Here is a 25,860-nt window from a genome sequence, read left to right on the forward strand (position 1 = left end):
AAGCCATTTACTACAATTTTCTAGTTCCTTACCCAAAACATTACAAATAACATCTGGATCTTTATGTGAATATAAAATTGCACTATCATCTGCATAAAGAATAAGCTTACATTTTTTGCTAATACTAATACTCATATCATTGACATAACATAGAAACAATAGAGGACCCAATATACTTCCCTGAGGAACACCACATGTAATATTCATAGCTTCAGACATAGTATTATTTACATTTACAATTTGACTACGACCAGTTAAATAAGATTGAAACCATTCTACTGACTCCACACCCATTTTTTTTGTAACTTTCTACACAAGATGTCATGGTCCACAGTGTCAAACGCCTTTTGCAAATCTAACATAATCATACCGGTGAGCAGTCGTTGGAAGTTTGACTTTTTACATGGTCAGTGAGATGGATTAGGCAGGAGTCAGTAGAATAATTACATCTAAAACCACTTTGTAATTCAGTCAGTTAAGGGAAAAGAAAGAAAACAACAACAACACAAAAATGCAGCCAAATAGCAATAATACAAATAAACTGGAACCATTTCATTCATCCTATGCAATATGTCTATATGAAAAAAATGTTGCTCACGTCTAACTTCCAGATGAACATGCTTCTACGCCTTCACACCAGTAGCTACTCACACCAATCATGTGATGATGGTCTTATCAAATGATTGTGTAAAAATGGCGTAAACGCCAATGAAATCGTTGAACTGTAATAAACAGCGACATTAAAACTTGAACTCTGGTCTCAAATATATCGATATAATTTTTAAAAAAAATCATTTTTGTAAAGCGTAGAGTCGAAATTAATAATTACTTGAATGATTTCTCTTTCGAGAGGGGTCATTGTTTTGGAAATAAACGGTGCGGTATTAAAATTTTTAAAAATTATTTTCATAATATTCATGTTTCCAAAATTATTTTTTATTTTATTTCACATCTAACACCTATCGGTCTTTAAACTTTAGCATTTTAAAATAAATATAAAAATTGAAAAAATTCAGATCTAATCTTGTAAGGGGAGATCACTGCGTAGGAGATTGGCTTTTGCTAAGTATATATGTACATTTATAATACTGCACGTTTGTAACGTCGCTTTTCATTGGATAATCGTGACGTTTATATAATTTTACAAGTCTTCTATCGATTCATGAAGAAATCTTACTTTTTTCTTTAAAAAATTGATGCTTGCTATATTATAAATTCGTTATAAAGATTGTTGACCGGTTATACGGTCCTATATAAACGGCTGTTTGCAATATATTTACAAATAGCCGTTTATACAAGACCATATAACATACAAGAAAAGCATTGATGCAAAGCATCAAAGGGCGACGCCAAAAGAATTTGATCAAGATTTGCACCTAAATACTTAACAAAAGATGTGTACTTTATAGCAGTACCATTACATGTGACCTGGAGGCTAGGGCCAGGTTAAGTTGAAACTTAAACCAAAAAAGAATAGACTCTGTCTTGCCAAGATGCAAAGACAATTTATAGTCAATTAAGCAATCTTATAAGACTCATGTTATAAGAAAGAATTTCTTCAGATTTAATTTATGAGACACAAGGATTCCTGAGTCATCAGCATATAATCACTGGCACGAGTATCGGACCTGGGAAAAAAAAATATGACCAGATTGATAAAAAAACTGTGTTTATAAAAACCAAAACAAAAAATGTAAATAATGATCCCCTTTAAAAATATACTATCAACTTGAAGTATATTTTTAAAGGGGGTTATTATTTACATTTTATTTTGGTTGTTGACACTTTTAAGATGAACACAGGTTTTTTTATCAATCTGGCCATATTTTTTCATCCAAGGTCTGATACTCGTGCCTGTGCATTATAATAAAAGCTTATTGCTTAGGGTTGAAGACATGTAATTGACATATATTAGACATAAAAGAGGACCTAAAATGAACATCAGGGGGACAGCATAGGTACTCAGAGCAGTAGTAGAATAAGTACCAGCCACATCAATCAGCTACTATCAGAGATAAAACTTAAACCATGTAAGAATGTCATTATATATGGCAGATGCTTGAAGTTTCATGAAGAAGAAGAAAAACAACTTCTTCATGTGCAGGATAGTGTGTTCAACTGTATCAAATGCCCTTTGTAGATCTAAAAGTATCATGCAATACTGCCTTTGTCCATTTCAAATAATGCAATCTGTTAAATGAATCAAACATGTGTCAATTGAAAAACCACTTCTAAACCCTGACTGAAACTGCCTGACCATGACTCAAACCCATGACTTTCAGAAGACCAACTGAGCTATCCGTCCTGCTACACATTTTCTCTTTAATAATGAAACAGTTCTAAACCACAACATATTTCCCCACTATATCGATTTGTGTTCATGAATTTCTTATGTTACAGAGCATAGGAAATTGAACTCATGCTTATATGCAGTCATAGGATGAGAAAAACTTTGAGCTTGACCAGAACTCATTAACCTGTGACCAACATAAGAAATTTTATGAAGGCTGATTTGTAATTTTGCATCAAGGGCACCGGGCAAAAACATGAAAATGCAACAAACAAACCACTTTGTGGTAGATTGTATTTTCATGTTTTCATCTGGCGCCCAGTTACTTTTTGTACTATGTTGGTTTTCATGTGGCACAAATCACCCACTGTAAATTTAGTGCACAAATTTATTCAAGGGCAAGTAACAATCTACTCTATGTACAGTCTGTTGTCGCGTTGACTCAGGAGACCTGGAGGTTGAGACCGGTGTCTCTTCATTACAAAAAGATAAGACAGAAGCTGTCCTTTTCAAACTATGCACATGTTAGAAAAAAAATAGAATAACTATTCAGAATATGATTTTTTGAGACTTTATTAATTATATTGCTTGATCCAAGTTTAAGGACATTTTCAATCAATACATGTTTTATCATTTATAACTTTAAATGAAAGTCTCATCCCTTTAATAATAATGACATAACTGTATCTCTTTAAATGCAGAAAAATTATAAGTCTCAACATATCAATATACTTACTGTCTAAGATATGCATGTACATGCACATAACATTAATAATTCCCAGTTTATATTAAATAAATATGAAATCCTAACATTAACATTAACATGCTTTTGATGACCTTACAACTGGTGAATTATATACAACAAAAATAGTATTATAAGTAATACCTAAGATAGACAGAAAAGAACAAATAATTTAGTAAACATAAGTTACTTCCCCTTAAAATAAAGAAAACCTGAAACCCAAAAGAACACGATAAACAGCAAAATTATGAAATGTTGCAGGTTCAATTTTATCAAGCCATGCAAATTAATGGTAAAGTATTCATAAAAAAATAGATGGCCATGTGTCAGCAGTAATTGCAGAAAATCGGATAGCTTTCAACATCCGGATACTGGTACACTTTGTAAAAAACAACCATTCTGCGCAACAGATAAATGTAATAAGGATAAAATCAATAGGATAATCGTTTACAACAGTTCCATTACCTATCCTTATACTCAATTGCAGGTGAACTTTCTTCTTGTAGGAAAATTTTGAAAATGTATAAATGATACGGCCTCAATCTAGACCACAACGATATTCGAAATCCGGGTTTTAGTATTGTCATTAAAACTAAGGGACAAGCTGTTAAACTTAACCCGCAATTTCGTGAAAATAATATCACAATGCACATGCTTTTTACATAAAGTTATTAAATACAAATATAACAACACATTTGTTTACTTGATTTTTACGAATCAAAATAAAACTAATTTACACAACATGAAATTAACTGCTAATAATAACAGCTCCTTCCATAGGCAAAAATAAAAAGCGTTCCATAATAGACGACGCCGCTCACCGGCGTCGCCAATAACCTGTCAATAATCTTTATAACTAATAGTATATGGTATTTATAATCTTTTCATGTTGAAAAATCTATACAAAACTAGCAGAGCAAATTGAGCAATCATAATTATGATGAAAAAAGCTGTAAAATTTCTTTAGAGAGAAAATATAAACGAGTACTACTTCAATCCGTTAATCTGATGGGCGTGGTCGTCACATCATTATATATAGTTTCTTTGATTTTGTTCCGTGTTAATAACTTTACTTAACGCGTTTTATTAACAACATTTGAGTTTGAATAGGAAAGCAAGTGTTGTGAATATTGTAAAACCTGGGGCAAATTTTTTTTTCTAAAAGGTTTTTCTAAATTCAAAGTAATGTTATGGAAAAATGTGTGATAAGCGAAATTTAACTGTTCGATTTTTCAAGAATCAAATATCATCTGTCACTCACAGGATTTCGTGTTCTCGTTTATAATTTTTATAGCATAGAGGTGTATTAGTCCAACTAATTGTACTGCGCGACGAGATATTGTGCTATTTTCGCGTCTGGGCAATATCTCGCCTCTACTTGTATTAACTTCTACCAAAGTTAAAGCGAGATTCTGCCCCAGAACGAAAATATCTCAGAATCAAGCTTTGGCACCGTCAATATATTTTGACTAAGAGGTGTATCATTGATAAGTAAATGCATTATTTACTACATTTAATATTGCTTCAAAATCATATTTTTATTTACAGCACTGCTTTCTAAGTACATTAAATGTGCGATACATATTTTTGCAATTCCACATAAAAAACAGCTCTGAGTTTAAGTAAACAACGTTAAAACAGGAGCTTGTTTTAATGAGTATGAAATGAAAACCAGAACATGATGGTGTATGATTGTAATTACGAAAAGTGGTGAGTGAAATGTACCATGGGGAGATAACCTCCAATCATGTTTATTGACAACGCTGATTTGATTATAACACGTGCTAGCTACAATATGCACTGGCTAATGGAATCTACCTGATGAGTCAGTTCTTATAATTTAAAAACAGGAAAAAGAGAAAAATGTTTATTAACTCAGTTGATTAAGAGGAGTGGTACAAAAATCTTTAAAAAAAATACTAAATGTAACCCAAAGAAAAACATAATTTTACGATGTTTTCGGAGCGTGGAGTGCCATTGTATATGGATTGAAGCCTTATGAAAATATATTTTACCGAATATAATCATAAAATATGTCTTTTTCGTAAGGGACTAACGAAGGAAACTTTACTCTAAATGATATTTTGTTTTGATGTATTCAAAAGAGAAATTTTCAGACTTGTTATAAACTTCATTCCTGTTTTTAATGTTGTTACGTAAAACCAGTTAGTAGCGGAATTTGTAACAAAACACTCGAAATTCCATACGGAAACTGCCAGCAGTGGTGAAAGTTTCAAGTACTCTTACAAATTTGGCACGCAGTCTGTTTTTCATTAATTCTTCTGAATTAATTTATGTACAAAGTAGCAGTAAATCCTACATGTATATCCGACATTTTTAGTTGTTTTCGTTTTGTTTTTTGTTCCATTTATTAAAAACCTTTACTTTATACCAGATGCTGATACAATTATAGGTTATCATGATTGTTAACCTATTCTGTCAACACATTTATAAAGTGTTTATTTCCACGTTCCTACCTTTATACTTTTAATATAAACACCATGGAGACACATCCATCAAGAGGCCCTCCGCGGCGATAATTGTTTCTGCGACAATTGGTCCGGAAATATTAATTTTCCTCCTGTTTTTATCTTTCGAGGTATCGTTATCTGCAAAAATTACAGAGCCGTCATGAAATGCATTTATAGTTTAAAAAGAAACAGTAACTTGTTGGACAGCAAAAAATAGGTTTAGAATTTAAGATTGACATACCTATTATTTTATTTTTCCCCCTAACTTTTTTTAACGGATTTAGCAACAGGAGAGTATCATTACTCACTCTTGTTATAATACAAGCATTTATTAAGGGTTGTTGATATTCAGAAGTTTTATTCTTCATATTTTTCTGTGTCTGAAACTAATGATGAATAGCCTGAGTTTTTAAAAGAAACACACACATTGTTTTTGTAACGGCGACAATTTATTTAAACAATAACCTATTACTTTTGGTGCAGTTGTAAATTGTCTTATACATGTACTGGTAATTAAGTTTCGTCATTTCATTGTATCAAAGTTATATGGGAAGCTATGCTGTCTTCTCCTGCTGATTGTCTGACAAAAAATATATCCTTTCACAAAACAAAAACAAACATTGTAGTAATCAGAGTTGGACTGATGTCTTTGCTGCAAGGCAGAAAACATAATACGACAGCTCAACAGCTCACGTAGGATAGTTACTCATTTGTTAGATATCCATACATATTTTTCGTACAATTAGATATGCTGGCTAAAGTAAGTCAGAGCCGATAGGGTCTTACTTACATACTTAGTTTTCGTATACAGTTTCGTTATGCTTTTCACGTGCGAATGCGATGTCAATGCAGTCGGATTGTTTTTAGCAAGATTACGTTTTAAGTATTTCTCCTTTGATAGTTTGTGTATGCACATCTTAAACATATTGCTTTAATTATTTCAGACTACACACCCATGTCGTCTGTGGAGAAAGGTATGTAAAAACTTTGTTATCTTATAGATGTAATGATATTTTTCATTGATAAAAATATATATGGTTCATTATTAAATTTTTTATAAGATATATATGCATGTATACATCGATCATTGACATGGGAAATTATTGAAATTGAAAATCTTAACACAACCTTGCTCAATTTCTTTTAATTATAAATTGTTGTTATCATATATCTAAATAAAAATTGATAGCCATTGCAGATTTATCTAGATAACCGTAGCAGTTATATATAGATATAGTTAGATAACCATTGCTGTTATATGTAGAGATAGCTACGTAACCATTGCTATTATATATATAAATATAGCTAGATAATCATTGCAGATTTAGCTAGATAACTGTAGCAGTTATATTTAAATATAGATAAATAACTATTGCTGTTATATCTAGATATAGCTAGATAACCATTGCTGTTATATCTAGATCTAGCTAGATAACCATTACTGTTATATCTAGAGATAGCTAGATAACCATTGCTGTTATATCTAGATATAGCTAGATAACCATTGCTGTTATATCTAGATTTAGCTAGATAACCATTACTGTTATATCTAGAGATAGCTAGATAACCATTGCTGTAATATCTAGATATAGCTAGATAACCATTGCTGTTATATCTAGATATAGCTAGATAATCATTACTGTTATATCTAGAGATAGCTAGATAACCATTGCTGTTATATCTAGATATAGCTAGATAATCATTGCTGTTATATCTAGATTTAGCTAGATAACCATTGCTGTTATATTTAGAGATAACTAGATAACCATTGCTGTTATATCTAGATTTAGCTAGATAACCATTACTGTTATATCTAGAGATAGCTAGATAACCATTTCTGTTATATCTATATAGACTTGATAACCATTGCTGTTATATCTAGATATAGCTAGATAGCCATTGCTGATTTAGCTAGCTAACGTAGCAATTATATATAGAAATAACTAGATGACCATTGCTGTTATATCTAGAAGTAGCTAGAGAACCATTACTGTTATGTCTAGAGATATCTAGATAACCATTGCTGTTATATCTAGATAAAGCTAGATAACCATTACTGTTAATTTAGAGATAACTAGATAACCATTGCTGTTATATCTAGATAAAGCTAGATAATCATTACTGTTAATCTAGAGATAACTAGATAACCATTGCTGTTATATCGAGATATAGCTAGATAACAATTACTGTTATATCTAGATATAGCTATATAACCATTACTGTTATATCTAGAGATAGCTAGATAACCATCGCTGTTATATTTAGATATAGCTAGATAACCATTGCAGATTTAGCTAGATAACCGTAGCAGTTATATATACATATAGTAAGATAACCATTGCTGTTATATCTAGATATAGCTAGATAACCATTGCTGATTTAGTTACATAACTGTAGCAGTTATATATAAAATAACTAGATAACTTTTGCTGTAATATCTAGATATACCTAGATAACCATTGCAGAGTTAGCTAGATAACTGTAGCAGTTATATATAGAAATAACTAGATGACCATTACTGTTATATCTAGATTAACTAGATAACCATTGCTGATTTAGTTAGATAACTGTAGCATTTATATATAGAAATAACTAGATAAGCATTTCTGTTATATTTAGAGATAACTAGATAACCATTGCTGTTATACAGTATCTAGATTTAGCGAGATAACCATTGCTGTTATATCTAGATATAGCTAGATAACCATTGCTGTTATATCTAGATATAGCTAGATAACTATTGCTGTTATATCTAGAGATAGCTAGATAACCATCGCTGTTATATCTAGAGATAGCTAGATAACCTTTGCAGATTTAGCTAGATAACCGTAACAGTTATATATAGATAAAGTAAGATATCTATTGCTGTTATATCTAGCATAGCTAGATAACCATTACTGTTATATCTAGATATAGCTAGATAACCATTGCTGTTATATCTAGCGATAGCTTGATAACCATTGCTGATTTAGTTAGATAACTGTTGCAGTTATATATAAAATAACTAGATAACCATTGCTGTTATATCTAGATATACCTAGATAACCATTGCAGATTTAGCTAGATAACTGTAGCAGCTATATATAGAAATAACTAGATGACCATAACTGTTATATCTAGAGATAGCTAGATAACCATTGCTGATTTAGTTAGATAACTGTAGCAGTTATATATAAAATAACTAGATAACCATTGCTGTTATATCTAGTTATACATAGATAACCATTGCAGATTTAGCTAGATAACTGTCGCAGTTATATATAGAAATAACTAGATGTCCATTACTGTTATATCTAGATTAACTAGATAACTATTGCTGATTTAGTTAGATAACTGTAGCAGTTATATATAGAAAAAACTAGATAACCATTTCTGTTATAACTAGAGATAACTAGATAACCATTGCTGTTATATCTAGATATAGCGAGATAACCATTGCTGTTATATCTAGAGATAGCTAGATAACCATTGCTGTTATATCTAGATATAGCTAGATAACCATTGATGTGATATCTAGATTAAGCTAGATAACCATTGCTGTTATATCTAGATTTAGCTAGATAACCATTGCTGATTTAGTTAGATAACTGTAGCAGTTATATATAGAAATAACTAGATGACCATTACTGTTATATCTAAAGATAACTAGATAACCATTGCTGTTATATCTAGATATAGCTAGATGACCATTGCTGTTATATCTAGATAAAGCTAGATAACCATTACTGTTATATCTAGAGATAGCTAGATAACCATTGATGTTATATCTAGATTTAGCTAGATAACCATTGCTGTTATATCTAGATTTAGCTAGATAACCATTGCTGATTTAGTTAGATAACTGTAGCAGTTATATATAGAAATAACTAGATGACCATTACTGTTATATCTAAAGATAACTAGATAACCATTGCTGTTATATCTAGATATAGCTAGATGACCATTGCTGTTATATCTAGATAAAGCTAGATAACCATTACTGTTATATCTAGAGATAGCTAGATAACCATCGCTGTTATATCTAGATATAGCTAGATAACCATTGCTGTTATATATAGATAAAGCTAGATAACCATTACTGTTATAGATAGAAATAATTAGATAATCATTGCTGTTATATGTAGATATAGCTAGATAACCATTGCAGATTTAGCTAGATAACCGTAGCGGTTATATTTATATAGTGATAGCTAGATAACCATTACTGTTATATCTAGATAACCATTCCGGATATAAAGATATATCTAGATAACTATAACAGGTATATAAATGCATCTAGGTAATCATTGCTGTTATATAGATTACTATTGCTGATATATCTAGATAACTACTGCTGATATTTGCAAAAATATTTTTGCACGAAATTAGGATATGGAAAAACTTAAAAAAGAAACGGATTTAAAAATTATGTCAAGAAATGTTTAATTGGTAGAAGTTAATACAAGTAGAAGAGTTTAGTTTCTTTCACAATGAATTACATAGTTTACGCTCAATCGCTCATAAAGATCTTGTACTGAAAAGTATACCTCATACAAATTATTTAAAGGATTCTTTTTCTTATTTCAGTATTGACGTTTGGAATAAATTACCTATTACTATCAAACAATGTTCGACTTTACAATCTTTCAAAAACAACTGTAAAATTTATTTTCTAAGTTTACAGTTAGATACATGATGAAAATTGATCACTTTATATTTTAATTGTTGTAAATGTTGATATCATCATTTTTTTCTCTTTTTTTTTTAATCATTACGAGTTTATCTATAATTACCATAATTAATATGAGTGTCAGTCGGATGAATGAATAAAAATTATCTAACCTTTACATTATTTTTTTAATTTTTTATATATACCAAAATATATTTGTTTTTTTTTTAAATCTACATTTTTTCTTTGTTATTGTTAAATTAGAAGGCCATACTGAGAATAAGTGTACTTGTTACTGTAAACTTTGTATGTTACCTTCTATAAATAAAGATTTTATTATTATTATTATTATTATTATTATTATTATTATTATTATTATTATTATTATTATTATTATTATTATTATTAAGAGGTGGGATTGATATCTAAATTATTCTTAATCTTTAATCACCGTGAACACATGGTTCGGGTTATCTGATAGGTGACGTTCATCATTTTAGATATTTTGAAAGTTACGAAGCGTTAATAAAAAGTTTGCAACTAGAGGGTATATATCTTAATCATGAGTGAACATCTGCAGCGTTCTCTTACGATATAAATACATTTGATCCAAGGTAGTTTATCAAATTCATTTAAACATATCGTCAGTCGTATTATAATGTTAACCGTGAACCGTGAAATGATTTTTTTTTTGCTCAAAGCATTGTAGATGTCTATTGTATAGCTACCCTTGGACATTGGAAAAGAATTTCGAACGTAAACACATTCCTGGAATCATTTCAGTTTGCCGGATATACATGGACAATATGGCCCAAGATGGGGAGCTCAATTCCAAAGTGTTCCCATTAGCAGATACGTCACGTAGAGATTATCCAATCGCAGACCCTGTCGATTGCACGTGGGAAATGCTTGCTGACCGTGGACACATGGTAATAAATATTGATAAGGCTTATATGTCAAATCTGACCATGTTAACACACTTGCTGACGGCATATTGCTGCAGGAATGGCAGCGATGTAAAAATTACTGATATCTACAGGTGGGTTCTGGTTGGTATACTGATTTTACGCAAATAAGGACAATTTCTTTGAGATTGACCGGAGATACTCCTGAGTAGTTTTGTGGTTCGATGTTATAAAGAAATTTACCTAGCTCATACCTGGTACCATATAAAAGAGATCTTGATTTTCTGTCAGAATTTCATGACCTTTCTGTCATCATAGGCATCATCGAGAATACATTTTGCCTGAAACGGCAGCATTTTATCTTCGACCGGGATGCTCTTGAGGCTTGTTACATGTCCGAGAGAAGACACACTGAGCAGACATATGGCTTGCATGACCATCTGTAGCCCAAAATGTGTGCAACACAAAATCCCTTCACATATTCATTTATTTTCAAACCATAGATATTTTAAACAGGTTACTTGTAATCGGCTCAAAATATTTTATTTTTTTGAAGAAACGAGTCGAAATGTCTAGAGCCAATTGACAGTAATATACCAACCAAATTAGTAAATTTTAGATCTCTGTCATCACTGCATCAATATGTCATCACTGGCGCAGGTAATACGGTGTGTACAGTATATATTTAAACACTTCATCGGAACGTGAGTTTGTTTTAGCCAGCCCGCATAGCTCAGTCGGTTAGAGCACGAGACTTGTAATCTTTTGACATTGCTGAGTCGATTCCCGGGCTGGCCAACTAAAATTACTAATCAGTCTTTCGGACGAGTCTTTCGGATGAGACACTTTAAATCGAGGTCCCCGGTGTGAGTGCTTAAACACTTGGCACCCTAAAGAACCAGGAGAAGCTTCTGGAATTGGATCATCTTTCTGTATGTTGCACTATCCTCTAAAACTCTTATTGAGGACTCGGCCATATGGGCAACCGGTGGAGAGTATAAATAAACTCAATTACACACACGTGAATATTTTTATTGCTAATGCGCGAGCCATTCACGGTATATTTGCGCACCTTTTCAATATCCGGTTTTTTTTTTTTTTTTTTTTTCGTTTTAGTTTCGTTTTTTGTTTGTTTTTTCGTTTTGAAATTTTTTACGCTGATATGTCGTTACAAGAAATAACATTTGCTTCCAAATTATAATATAAAATCATTTTATTTTGAAATATGTCATTTACATTTCTTAAAATTCATGCAGACTTCAAGTAATAGACAGTACTCGTATACTGTAAAACTGAAGTTCGCTTGTTTGTAATGGTTAGTGTCGTGTTTGAAACGTCTACCAAAATTCAAAAGTGTGTTTACAAAAGCCTTGTACCGAAAGGCATAAATTTATATTAATATTTACAATTTTCATATCACATCGAGACAAAATTTTAATATCTTTTTTGTCGTACATATTGTCTGATCAATGTTTTTATTTTTAGATTTTGCTTACCGAGATTAAATTACACATGCTCAGAGAAGGACAGTGCAGCCGCAACAGAATCGAAATTTACGACAGAACTACCACAGAAGATGATCGAACTGGTGTTTACTGTGCCGGGCCTGTTCCGGAATACTGGTCAGAGTCGAATCGTGTATACTTGAGAATATTAGGCAGTAGACTGTCCGAGAAACCAGTTTTGTTTGCAAGATATACTGTTTATAGACCTGCAAGGAAGGAACAACGTGGTAATTTATGTTTGCCAAGTGTATTATATGTTTATGCTGTACCGCTTGTTCCCATCTTGTATTTAGGCTTACATATCCTTATCAAAATCTGTACTAAAATCGCGCATCTTATTGAAATGTTCCATACATCCACATTTGGAAGATATACATATATCTTACACCAAAATGCAGGATCTGAAGTGAGGTGCAATATTGACAAAATGGCTACCGAGCTATGAATATTTTATAACGCCCGCAGGTAATTGGGATTGTATGTTATTTTAAATATGTCCTCTCATTGAGGCAACGTTCATGACACACTCGGTTACTGGTTTCAGCTTCCTAACTTCTGATTTGACGAAGTTATTGAAGATATAAACAGGTCATATACATATTTTGTGGTTTGACAAGTGACTTTTTTTCTACTCATCTATTTACATATGTAAGTTGTTGAAGTTCATCAAACGAGACACAATATGTTTATGTCAGTACTGTAAAAATGTTTTAATTTGCATGTAAAAATACACAGACACTTGGGGTGTGGAGCTTTCCAAATAAAATTTATATTTGTCAATCCAAGCATATGTACTTTATCAACAAACTTAATATAAACCGTTTTGAAAAAAATCCACACCCCTATCCTCAAAATCACCATGTGTTCTATTCCAATTTTAATGTTTTCACATAATCCTTTTGTCTATCAACACAGAAGATAATTATTATTCTCCACGACGATGGTCAATTTAAAACTTCAACAACAATATAAACAACGCAACAGGCGAAATCAAAACTATCGCCGTTTTACTCGCCGTTGACAAATTCAAAATTGGTAACCAGTTTTACCGTATTCAAATGCACCGGGCTTTGAATATGGGAACCAACATATAACCGAATGGCTCCGACTATTGCAAGACTGGCAGCGCATTAGAGTAGCCAATTTTGAGCCAAGTTATTTGGTAGCCAAAGATATGAATTTTGAGCCAAAAGTAGGTCACTGTACGTTGGTCAATGAGAACCCAATCTAATCAAAACCAGCTCTTAATAACGCTCCGCTTTTAGATCTAACCGTGGCCAAATACGTAGTCATTCCTGATGTCCTTTCACACAGCCAATAACCGGCGAGCTTTCATAATTTTAATTTTAACCCTGGGAAAACCAATACTGAGTAGGAAATTTTCATGATTTCAAAAACAAACATGGTGCTGTCCCATATAGCCGACAGATAAACTGGCAAAACAAACTTGCCCATAGAAATGACTATTATTTCAAGTAAATTTGTTAAAAATTGCTTCAAACATTTTTTTTCTAACAAAAATCAACAATTTGTTAAACTTCCACGGATAACAGTATTTTGATACCTCTAATGCCATCTGTAAAAACCGGTTATATTGCATGGCTAAAAATAGCTTTCTCGGGAAATCCGAATTATTAAGAAGGCGAAACATATATGGTCGTCCTCATCTGAACTTTAGTCAAATAAATGAGAACCTAAATGCACAGTAACCTGAGAAAATATAAGAAAAGGAGGTAGCCCTTAAAACGGCTGTTGGTCAACTGGTGATTAGAAGCACGAGATATCGAACCACGTTTTACCCGAGAGATTTCCAATAATTTACTGCTGAATTCTGAATATCGTACAGTTTAGTTACAACTAAGGTTTTTCTATTGTACGTAAAACAAATACTTCAACTATGATAAATATGCAATGTATTTATAAAAAGAAGTAAAATAATACAATTATATAGAATTGTCAATGAAATATCTGTGACTATATGATCTTTGTTAAATATGTTGCAGTTTTATTTTTAATTCAATAATTATATGAATAAGTCGGCTGCCAGAATTGCTTGAAGTACAAGTTTGCTAGTACAAGATATTTTTGTGTATTTGAACTTCAAAAACTTTAAAAAAAAAATAAGATGTGAATAAATGAGTAGAGTCACTTGTCATATCACAATATATGTACATGACCTGTTTAAATATTCAATAACTTCGTCAAATTAGAAGCTGTATTTAGTAGAAAATTTAAACCAATAACCGAGTGTGTCATAACATGGCCTTAATGAATTGGCATATTAAAAATAATCAAAATACAAACCCACTTACCTGGAGAAAATACGTGAGGGCGTAAAATATTCATAGCTCTGTAGCCATTTTGTCAAGTTTTCAACCATTTCATATTCATAGCTCTGTAGCCATTTTGTCAAGTTTTCAACCATTTCATATTCATAGCTCTTTAGCCATTTTGTCAAGCTTTCAACCATTTCATGTGCATAGCTCTTTAGCCATTTTGTCAAGCTTTCATCCATTTCGTATTCATAGCTCTTTAGCCATTTTGTCAAGCTTTCGACCATTTCATATTCATAGCTCTTTAGCCATTTTGTCAAGTTTTCGACCATTTCATATTCATAGCTCTGTAGCCATTTTGTCAAGTTTTTTAACCATTTCATATTCATAGCTCTTTAGCCATTTGTCAAGTTTTCAACCATTACATATTCATAGCTCTTTAGCCATTTTGTCAAGCTTTCAACTATTTCATATTCATAGCTCTTTAGCCATTTTGTCAAGTTTTCAACGATTTCATATGCATAGCTCTTTAGCCATTTTGTCAAGCTTTCAACCATTTCATATCCATAGCTCGGTAGCCATTTTGTCAAATTTTTTACCATTTCACTCGCTTGAACCAAGTATCCTGTTATGACCGTCCAATTTACTCTGACAGTCTTGCTTTTAAAGTAGTCTTAGTTGTTTCAGTCAATCTTAGCAACTTTTGTACATGCTTTCTGTATAGAATAATCTAGTACATTTACAATAATTTAGCCCATGTACTAGCATAAGTATTTGCTCAACTGTAACGCAACGAATGACTGCTCCTTTTTCTTGTTGAAATGTAGTTGCATTAATTTAAAGTTTAATAAGAAATTTAATGGTCTTCTTCAGATTACAATAACATGCAATTTTTGTTTTCGCAGAGCCGTGCGATTCCAGTGAGTTTCATTGCGACGGTATGTGTCTCAGTCAGGCCTTGGTATGTAATGGACATAAGAACTGTCCTAAAAGTGGTTTAGACGAAAAAGGATGTGGAGCTGATGGTATATACTGCAACTTATCACATTAGTACATTATTGAATTTTGTCCCGATTATTAGGAGAATATGGAGAGCTTTGGTACAACACGGTGTCTGTGTCACTGTAACACTTTGGTGCATGTTGGTATCTCCAATATTACTGAAGCCAAGGGTATATATTGAAACATGATTGGCACAGGTTTCTAACTCTGAGTTACCTTTTAAACAGTTATGCCCTTTTCTTACTGTCAAACACTGAGAATAGTCGAGCGCACTGTCTTACGGACAGTTCTTGTTTATCTATTGCCATCTGATTTACAGTGTAAATATTCTAATATTCAAACAAATCGTTTTGATCCTTCAAAAATAACTATTTAAGTACCAGAAACTTAGAAGATACCTTGTGTAAACAGCTAGTGGCGGCATAGCCGAGTGTAGTGGCGGCATGGCCGAGTGAAGTGGCGGCATGGCCGAGTGGTTAACGCGTCGGACTAGTAATCTTATGATATCTAGCCGCATGAGTTCAAACCCCGTCAGGAGCAAGTGGTTGTTTCCTTGAGCAAGAAACTTTACACTCATTGCTCAGTACTGGTTGGTTCCAGGAACGGATTCGAAAGTGTGTCTATAAGCTTATAGCTTCCTACATAATCGAACTAAATGAATTCTGTAGAAACCAATAATGTTCAAACGAAACGAAGTAAACCATTTCGACATTTTTAAGGAATCGGGGGAGAAATCGTTTCTGTTTTTGGAAAATATAGGGTTTACAGCATGATTTACTCAAGAAATAAACTATTTTATCCAACTCCTCGCATTTTCCTCGCTCATAAGCATGGATTATACTATATTTTGTTAAAATTTGAAACTGGTGAAAGGGAAATAACCAGTGAAAAACTTAAGATTGGATATAATTACCTTTTATTGTTCATATCACGTGCGGCAGAAACATATGATTATTTCACGTTTCTCATTTCATTCTATCATTGAAAGGTGACTAACTTTAAGTTTCCTTATTGTTTTAATATCGTACTTATTTCAGAGGCGTCAAATTCCGAGTCTCAAACGATTCCATTGATCGTTTTTATTCTTGCTGGCGTTGGTGGACTAATTCTCGTTATTGTAATTATTGGTATTTGTGTAACTTGTCGATACAAACGAGGTCAAAAGAAACGGAAGGGAGTTCAGAGACAAGACAGTCAGAAACGAAATGCTTTGGAAATGGCAGTTAGTGACAGCACTAACACAGCGCATCAACTAGCCAAACAGAATAATCAAGGTAGTTACTACTCCCTGCCTCGACCTTCAGGACATGCAACCATGATGCAGCACAGAGGTAGCTTCTCTAGCAAAGTTCCATCGGAAGGCGATTACGGAGATCACATGTCTGATTCGAGCGCCTATAAGAAGTTTCTACAGTTAGAGCAAAACATTGATGATGATTCAAGCCGCTGTCCATCACCTTACAGTCCAGGGTTTACAACAATTATTGAGCAACATCCTGTCCCACCAGGAATGACACCTGACCTCGGCTGGAACTACCAAGGTGATATTTCAGGTGTCCCCAGCCTGGCAGAGAACTTGTCCAAATTACAGCAATACACTAATTTTAGCAGTAGCTTGCCGAAAACGATTCCTGTCCAACAAGGAGGCGATCATCCGAATACAGGTATGACAATGGAGTTTAGATACGACCCATCACCAACCGTATATCCGGCGTCTAAATTTAGAATTAAGTCTCCTGAATTAAGCTACGGTTGGAATCCAGATAATAAAACTGGAAGTCCAGCAGCTAAATCTCTCACATTCAAAAACCAAGACGCTGATGTGGCGCCAGATCTCACGCGAGAGATTGAAACAACATGATGATATCATTTTTAAAAAAATAAACACTGTTAGTAAATTTGCAGCAATTGGGGTGTTCGAAAACAAAGGGATCAAATACTTAAATGTGACATGCGAAATGTCTGCGCTCAAGGATTCAAATTCACAACATCACTTGAGATATATGTGATAATTGTATCAATAATAAAAGTGAAGCATAACACCCATGTTATGTTAAAGTCAAAAGGAAAGACTGCTGAGAATAATGTGGGAAAAGATAAAATGATGGATGTTTCATGCACTTTGATGTGTGTTATGTTGCTTAAAACTGATGAAACTAGTGAGTGAACCTTTATGGTTATCAGTGTTGCAGAACGGATGATTTGTGACAAGATTTTGATTTCGTTTCTTTTCTAGATAGTTTGTACATATTTGTGTAATAATTACACAATATAACTTATCCTATGCTTTTGTTGCAGAATGCTTTTTGCGAAAATCGACCTGCTATTTACCAAGGTTGATAACATAGTTAAAATGAAGTAAAAATGACACAAACCCAAAATGACTCTTACAAACTTCGTGAAAACGAGATTTCGTAAAGACGACACTATGTATTACAGATCTTGTATATTTGCGTTTTAGCTCACTATCTACATGTAGTACCAAAATCAGTACGGTCACAATACGCTGCTGCACCCGCAATGTGCAACGTGTTAGAATCGAAATGATATGTTTTGTGAGATATTATAGCATTTATAAAAACCTGTCGTCGGTTATTTGTATCAATTTAAAGGGTGTTAAAAGTAAAGCTATATATGGTCAAAAATAACTAATTCAAAACTGTACACTCACGTTGTTCGCACATGCTCGAGTTGACACAGATGATTCATACATAAAACAGAAAAAAAATCCCATGCCAAATATGATTCAACTAGTATGTCACTAATTCTTTGTAATCATTCACTGAAGCCTTTCGCCCTCTTCGTGATAATGTTACTGCACATTTGAACTCGAATCGTGTATCATTCTACGGAAAGCACTATTTCCTCCGATGTACAGTTATTTACTATTTTTATACAGTTTGTATAAATTTAAAGTGAATTAGTCTATAATTAAAGGTCTGTAGTACAATTAATAATTACTTTGATAGTATTTAGTATAAGACATTACAACAAATCACGAAATAATTATATATGGATGTTCTTGGCAATTGTGAGATACATGTTCCGATATTACATATATTTATATAGCATATAATAAAGTGTTCTAGAACAAAATATTATTATTTATCATATAAATGTAAATCATTTAGAACTATAATATGTTATATCTTTCAAAGAATATTTCATAAGACTATACAAATGATACATTTCTATTGTTTATATCAGTATTTGAAATGTTAACGGAAAATGTGCCCATTATAGATCAAAAAACAAATGTTTGTGAATGGCTGGAAATTATTGTTTCACCAAATATAAAATATATATGCTGAAATTTCAATTTTGACCATTTTTTGTATCATACTGTATAACCAAATCTAATATATGCATCTATAGTGTGAACAGTGACTATGACTATCAAAACTTGCGGCACCAATTTCGTTGCAACAAATCTATTTTATATCAGGACGTGTTAAAGTCTTGATAAGAATATTTTAACATCATTATACTAATTTGAATTTATTGGTGCACTAAATGTGTGTATTAGCTTGTTTATATGTTGTTTATTTTTGTAAATTGAACATAGTAGATTATGTAGTAAATCAATATTATATATATTTTTAAAATGTGTTTGTATATTGTGTTATAAATTGGTATAAGATTAATAGTTCTTGCTTGTACTTTGCTATATAACTGTTATTATTAGACACCGCTAGACGCCGCGCGCATGCGACGTCTAGTAGATATGCATTTGTCCATATAGCAATGGGGAAAATTTTAGATTTGATTTTGTGTATTTTTGTTTTGTTTTAACAAATCACACTGTTTTCAAATTTTCTAATAAAAATAGCTTTTCTGATGTACAACATGTCACAGAGCTTTAAGGGGATTAGAATAAACGTTTAACTGAAGTGATAGTGCCATGTTTGAATATCATATTCTTTTTATCATTATCTAATTTTATCTACCTAATAAATAACGTGCCAATAAGCCAGTCTATAGTCGATTGTGAGAGAGGAAACGACTAAGGCAGTGCCACTCACTTCATTTGCTCCGCCTCTGTTGAAGTTCGGCTCCGCCTTAAATTGTCGCCAAATTTAATATGATGCTCCGTATGCTAGCATTTAGTCTTCGTTGACTAAGGGAACCAGGAATGACAACTTTGATCAATATCACTTGTCGATTCATTAAATTACAAGTTATAAAGCCTAAACCACGACCACTATCAGAGAGGGCAGGCGGTTATCCCTCAACCGTTAAGAAAGTACGCCATACTCTGCGCACCGTTACACTACGGCCAGTAAGGGGAGACCACCGCAGAACAGCTCGTCCTCAAAATCATTCGAACATCATGCAATTCGCACCAATATTTAAATGGACATATTCTCGGCACATATTGTCTTGAATTTATTTTAAGTATACCAATCATTTCAATTTTACTTGTTATCCAATGTATTTTGCTTTGACCAGACGTTTCAATATTTGTCGCAACAGACAGACATTTCAGACATGACATTACTATGTGAATTTATGCATTAGGTTCTACTTTTACACAAAAATATGCAAATTAATTATAAAACAACGAGCATATACCAAGAACATTGAGAAAAAATTGATTTGTGCTTCGGATATTCAACTGTAATAGAAAACGATTTTCAATGCTGATTGACTGTTCACATCATTTGTCGGTGTCTTTGATGTGCAGCATCAACATTTAACTTGGTGTTAAGAAATTCAAGTATCAAGGAAATCTAACAATAGCCACCGCCGAGCAAGGGCTACGCTCGACGTTTTCTTATTTCCAAAGTTAAACACATCAAAGGTAGAATTTTACAAGATGACCGAATATTTTCCACCACCACCTTAAGAATTTGGGGACGGACAATAATGTACATATATATTTATAGGATAAATATATATAAGACAGAAAAATAAAGGTAAAATGATCAGTAAAACGAGTAAATTATAATGCCTAGCTTTGTTTTTGCTTAAAAAATTATTCTTTATTGATACTGCAAATTCAACACAGGGCGAGGGGGTTGCGAATTTCGCTCTTCATATTTCTGGGGGGGGGGGGATTTTCGCCATTCCAAAACAGACAAAGGGGTGGGTGGTGCTTTTTAATAACAGCACTGAAGTGAGGTACCGGGCAACTTTTTACGGCTGCCACACAACACTTGACACCTGCTGTTGTGATGTATAACTAGAACTACGCGAGTCGTATGTGTTGCCTTGTGAACAAAATAGTTTAGGAGAATTTATGGCCAGGAAAAAAATGAAGAAAATAAAGAAGTGCAGAGTACCAATTTTTGTAACCTGCATTTTTCTTAATGAGATCTATCATCCTATGAAGTTTAAAGACCATACGGAAGCGTCCTGGTGCCAATTTAACATGTTCTATAAAAAAAAAAGATAACTCCTACGGAGGAGATAAAAAGAACCTAATTAGGAGTTTATAACTCCTACGTAGGACTTTTAAACTCCCACGTAGGACTTTATAAGTCCTATGTAGGAGATAAAAAAGCCTGATTAGGAGTTTAAAACTCTTACGTAGGACTTTTAAACTCCTACGTAGGACTTTTTAACTCCTACGTAGGACTTTATAACTCCTACGTAGGACTTTATAACTCCTACGTAGGACTTTTTAACTCCTACGTAGGACTTTGTAAGTCCTACGTAGGACTTTGTAACTCCTTCGTAGGAGATAAAAAAGCCTAATTAGGAGTTTATAACTCCTACGTAGGACTTTATAACTCCTACGTAGAAGAACACTTATGACTTTACAATTCTAGAATACGCCGATGTTGTTTACACTAATTGTACTCAATATGAAAAAGATGAACTCGATAAAATCCAGCATGAAGCTTCAAGAATTGTCTCTGGTGTTACCAAACTTGTGTCCATTCATCAGCCCCATCGAGAGGTCTCTTGGGAATCTTTAGACAGTAGAAGAAAGAAACATAAATTAATTCTTGTTTATATAATGAAAAATCTCCTGACTACCTATCAAGTCTTGTCCCTCCCTCTGTAGGTGACACCTCGCGTTATAATTTACGAAATTCGAACGATATACAAGGGATACATACAAGACCTTCTCTATACTATAATGCTTTTCTTCCCTCAGCTCTCAGAGAATGGAATGAACTTCCAGATGATATACAAAATGCCCCTTCGTTATCTTCTTTCAAGTGTCTATTGAATAGAAATATTAAAAAGTGTCCAAAATATTTCTATACAGGTATCAGAAAATGGCAAATATACCATGCACGTCTACGAACAGAGTGTAGTTCTCTTAACCACCATCTTTTCAGAAAAAATATTGTAAACACACCTTTATGCCAATGTGGACTTCCAGAAACTAACCATCATTTTTTCTTTGAATGCAAACAATACACTTCTATCAGAGACAGACTTTTTCAAACACTTTCAGATTACTGTAATGTAACTCTCAACACACTACTTAACGGCGACACAAACTTAAGTGACAACATCAACATCAATATATTTCAGGCAGTTCAAATATATATCCGAGATAGCAAACGATTTCCATAGTCTATGCTACATCTACTGCTCCTCCAGTTTACTTACCGAATAGATTTTCCTCTCTCTTTTTTCCACTTTTTATTACGTTATGCTTCTTTTCTATCTCAAGTCCCTGTTTCTACTCCTTTCAGGTATAAACACATATATATGTTTTTGTTTCGTAGGTCATTATCTTATCTGTTTTACTTCTTCATGTTTCTTTAATCTACTAGTATTAATAATTATTTTCTCTTCTTATTCAATATTTCAAACATTTTCAAACCCGTCTTATTTCTAGTAATTAATTGTATGTTAGGAAAAGGCCTATATAAGCATTTATGCTTTCGGATCTGATCCTTTTTCAGCATTGTATTTTGATATTCAATATTGTATGATAAATTTGTTTGTACAAAATGTTCGAAATAAAATATGTTTAAACCAAAACTCCTAATTAGGTTTTTAATCAACTACGTAGGAGTTATAAAGTCCTACGTAGGACTTTATAAGTGTTCTTCTACGTAGGAGTTATAAAGTCCTACGTAGGACTTATAAAGTCCTACGTAGGAGTTATAAACTCCTAATTAGGCTTTTTTAACTCCTACGTAGGAGTTTTAAAGTCCTACGTAGGAGTAACAAAGTCCTACGTAGGAGTTTTCTTTTTTTATAGAACATGTTAAATTGGCACCAGGACGCTTCCGTAGAAATGGCCTGGACAAAAATAAAGTATGAAAATTAACAACGGGCAAAAACTCAAAAACTAAGAAATGCAGAGTACCGGTTCTTGAGCATAGGACTTTTTCTTAATGAGATCTATCATCCTATGAAGTTTCATGTCCATAGCTGATATACTTTAGGAGAAGTTGCCTGGACAAAAATAAATTATGAATATAACCAAAGGGCAATAACTCAAAAACTAAGATATGCAGAGTATCGGTTCTTGCGCACTGCACTGCTTCATGAGATCTAGCATCCTATGAAGTTTAAAGACTATAGCTTTTATACTTTAGGAGAAATGGCCTGGAAAAAAATAAAGTATGAAAATTAATAAAGGGCAAGAACTCAACAACAAAAAAAGAAATGCAGAGTACCAGTTCTTGTGAACTGCTCTTCTTCTTAATGAGATCTATCATCCTATGAAGTTTCATGTCCATAGCTTTTATACTTTAGGAGAAATGGCCTGGACAAAAATAAAGTATGAAAATTAACAAAGGGCAATAACTCAAAAACTTAGAAATGCAGAGTATCGGTTCTTGTGCATAGGACTTCTTAATGAGATCTATCATCCTATGAAGTTTCATGTCCATAGCTTTTATACTTTAGGAGAAACGGCCTGGACAAAAATAAAGTATGAAAATTAACAAAGGGCAATAACTCAAAAATTAATAAATGCATAGAGCCAGTTCTTACGCACTGCACTTCTTCTTAATGAGAACTATCATCATATGAAGTTTAAAGACTATAGCTTTTGTACTTTAGGGGAAATGGCCCGGACAAAAATAAAGTATGAAAATTAACAAAGGGCAATAACTCAAAAATTAAGAAGTACAGAGTACATGCACCGGTTCTTGTGCACTGCACTTCGGGTCATTATAACAAGCATGCATACCAAGTTTGAAGTCAATCCGACTTATAATGACTGACTTATGCTCAGGACAAGCTTAAGGGGACGCGGACGACGCCGACACAGACGCCGACAACGACGCCGCCGACAAAAGTAACCCCTATATGTCGCCTTTTTTTAAGGCGACACAAAAACTGGTAAAAAGTGTTCCCTCGGAAGCATTAAAAACAGCAAAATAACATGAAAATTGCAGACTCGGATTGATTGAGTCTGTGCATAAGGGATAATGAAAAGATACAACATCCCTCAGACCCCCTAGCACCGGCTTGAGCGCAACACTTAAAAGTGCTTGAATTAATGATCTTGAAGCACTAGAAAAAATAACAACACTGAAGTGAAGTACGGGGCATGTTTTTACGGCTGGCACCTGCTGTTGTGATGTATAATATCTGGTAAAACAGTGATCACTCGGAAGCATTTTAAGTCTTGTTTGTATTGGAATTACTTTCCTCACCATGTATGCATTAGTTTATGTCGCCTTGAAAAAGGCGAACTATAGGAGTTACTTTTGTCGGCGGGCGTCGTTGTCGGCGGGCGTCGTTGTCGGCGTCCCCTAAAGCTTGTCCGGAGCATAACTCAGTCACTATAAGTCAGATTGACGCCAAACTTTTTTGTTCATGCTTCTTTCATTGACTCGAAGTGCAGTGCACAAGAATCGTTACTCTGCGCTTCCCAATTTTGAGTTATTGCCTTTTATTACATGCTTTTCGGTGGTTTATAGAAATATATCAGTGATATAAAACTGGTAATTTCACTGTTTGAAACAGTGAAATTACCACTTTGATAATTTCACTGTTTTGAATATAAGCCCCTTACCTTGTTTCAGTGAAATACAAGCGTGCACAGTACTGGGTACCAACTTAATGACGTGACGTCGTAAATGACGTCACGTTGTTTTATAATTTGGCGCGCTTTTCATTCAGTATTAGGTTTAATGTCTTTTTAAAACGTTTATTTGCATATAATAAAAAGAAAATTTGTTTAGTTTAGTGTAAGATCGAAATATATTTCACCTTGTGAACACCAAAAGTTCATATTTCACTCGTGGCTGCGCCACTCGTGAAATATACCTTTTGGTGCTCACTCGGTGAAATATATTCCGATCTTACACTGAACTAAACAAATATCCTCTATTTGTTTATTTTTGTCCAGGCCATTTCTCCTAAATTTTAAAAGCTATGGACTTGAAACTTCGTAGAATAATAGATCTCATTAAGGAGAGGTGCAGTGCACAATAACTCTGCACTTCTTATTTTTTGAGTTATTACCCGTTGTTAATTTTCATAATTTATTTTTGTCCGGGCCATTTCTCCTAAACTATTTAAGCTATGGACTTGAAACGTCATAGGATGATAGATCTCATTAAGAAGAAGTGCAGTACATACAAACTGGTACTCTGCACTTCTTATTTTTGAGTAATTGCCCTTTGTTAATTTTCATATTTCATTCTTGTCCGGGCCATTTCTTCTAAGCTATGCCCATGAAACTTCATAAGATGATAGATCTCATCGAGAAGAAGTGCAGTGCACAAAAACCGGGAACTAGTACTTCATGATTTTTAGTTAATGCCCTTTTGTTAATTATAATACTTTATTGTTGTCCTTGCCATTTCACCTAAACTATAAAAGCTATGGCCTTGATACTTTGTTAATTACTCGTATTATACTTTATTTTTGTCCGGGCAAATTCTCCTACACAATTAAAGCTATTCAAGCTACATCAATCCTGATGTAACTGTTACAAGCAGTTCATATGCCACTAAAATTTAATGTACATATACATTGTAAGAGTTGTGTTTATAAATAACTTACATTTCAGAAGAAAATGCCTAAGTGACAGCTATACTGTTCAAAGCAAGGCGACACATCCGACTCGCGGAGTTCTAGTTTATTTAACATCTGG

At 33.2% G+C, this 25,860-nt stretch overlaps 1 protein-coding gene across 1 annotated transcript in view; it reads left to right on the top strand.

Moving 5' to 3' along the window:
* Positions 1-19,726, top strand: part of LOC132753289 (neuropilin and tolloid-like protein 2) — a 64,506-nt gene extending 44,780 nt beyond the window's left edge. The window contains exons 5-9 of the mRNA XM_060743743.1: positions 6,448-6,477; positions 10,935-11,080; positions 12,542-12,788; positions 15,740-15,859; positions 16,874-19,726. Of these exons, the coding sequence (XP_060599726.1) occupies positions 6,448-6,477; positions 10,935-11,080; positions 12,542-12,788; positions 15,740-15,859; positions 16,874-17,697 (1,367 nt within the window). The 3' untranslated portion in view covers positions 17,698-19,726. The remainder of the gene's footprint in view (positions 1-6,447; positions 6,478-10,934; positions 11,081-12,541; positions 12,789-15,739; positions 15,860-16,873) is intronic.
* Positions 19,727-25,860: the final 6,134 nt, after the last annotated feature.

Source organism: Ruditapes philippinarum, unplaced genomic scaffold (assembly GCF_026571515.1).
Source record: "Ruditapes philippinarum isolate M1 unplaced genomic scaffold, ASM2657151v2 ctg1276_1_1_1_1, whole genome shotgun sequence".
Lineage (NCBI taxonomy): Eukaryota > Metazoa > Mollusca > Bivalvia > Venerida > Veneridae > Ruditapes > Ruditapes philippinarum.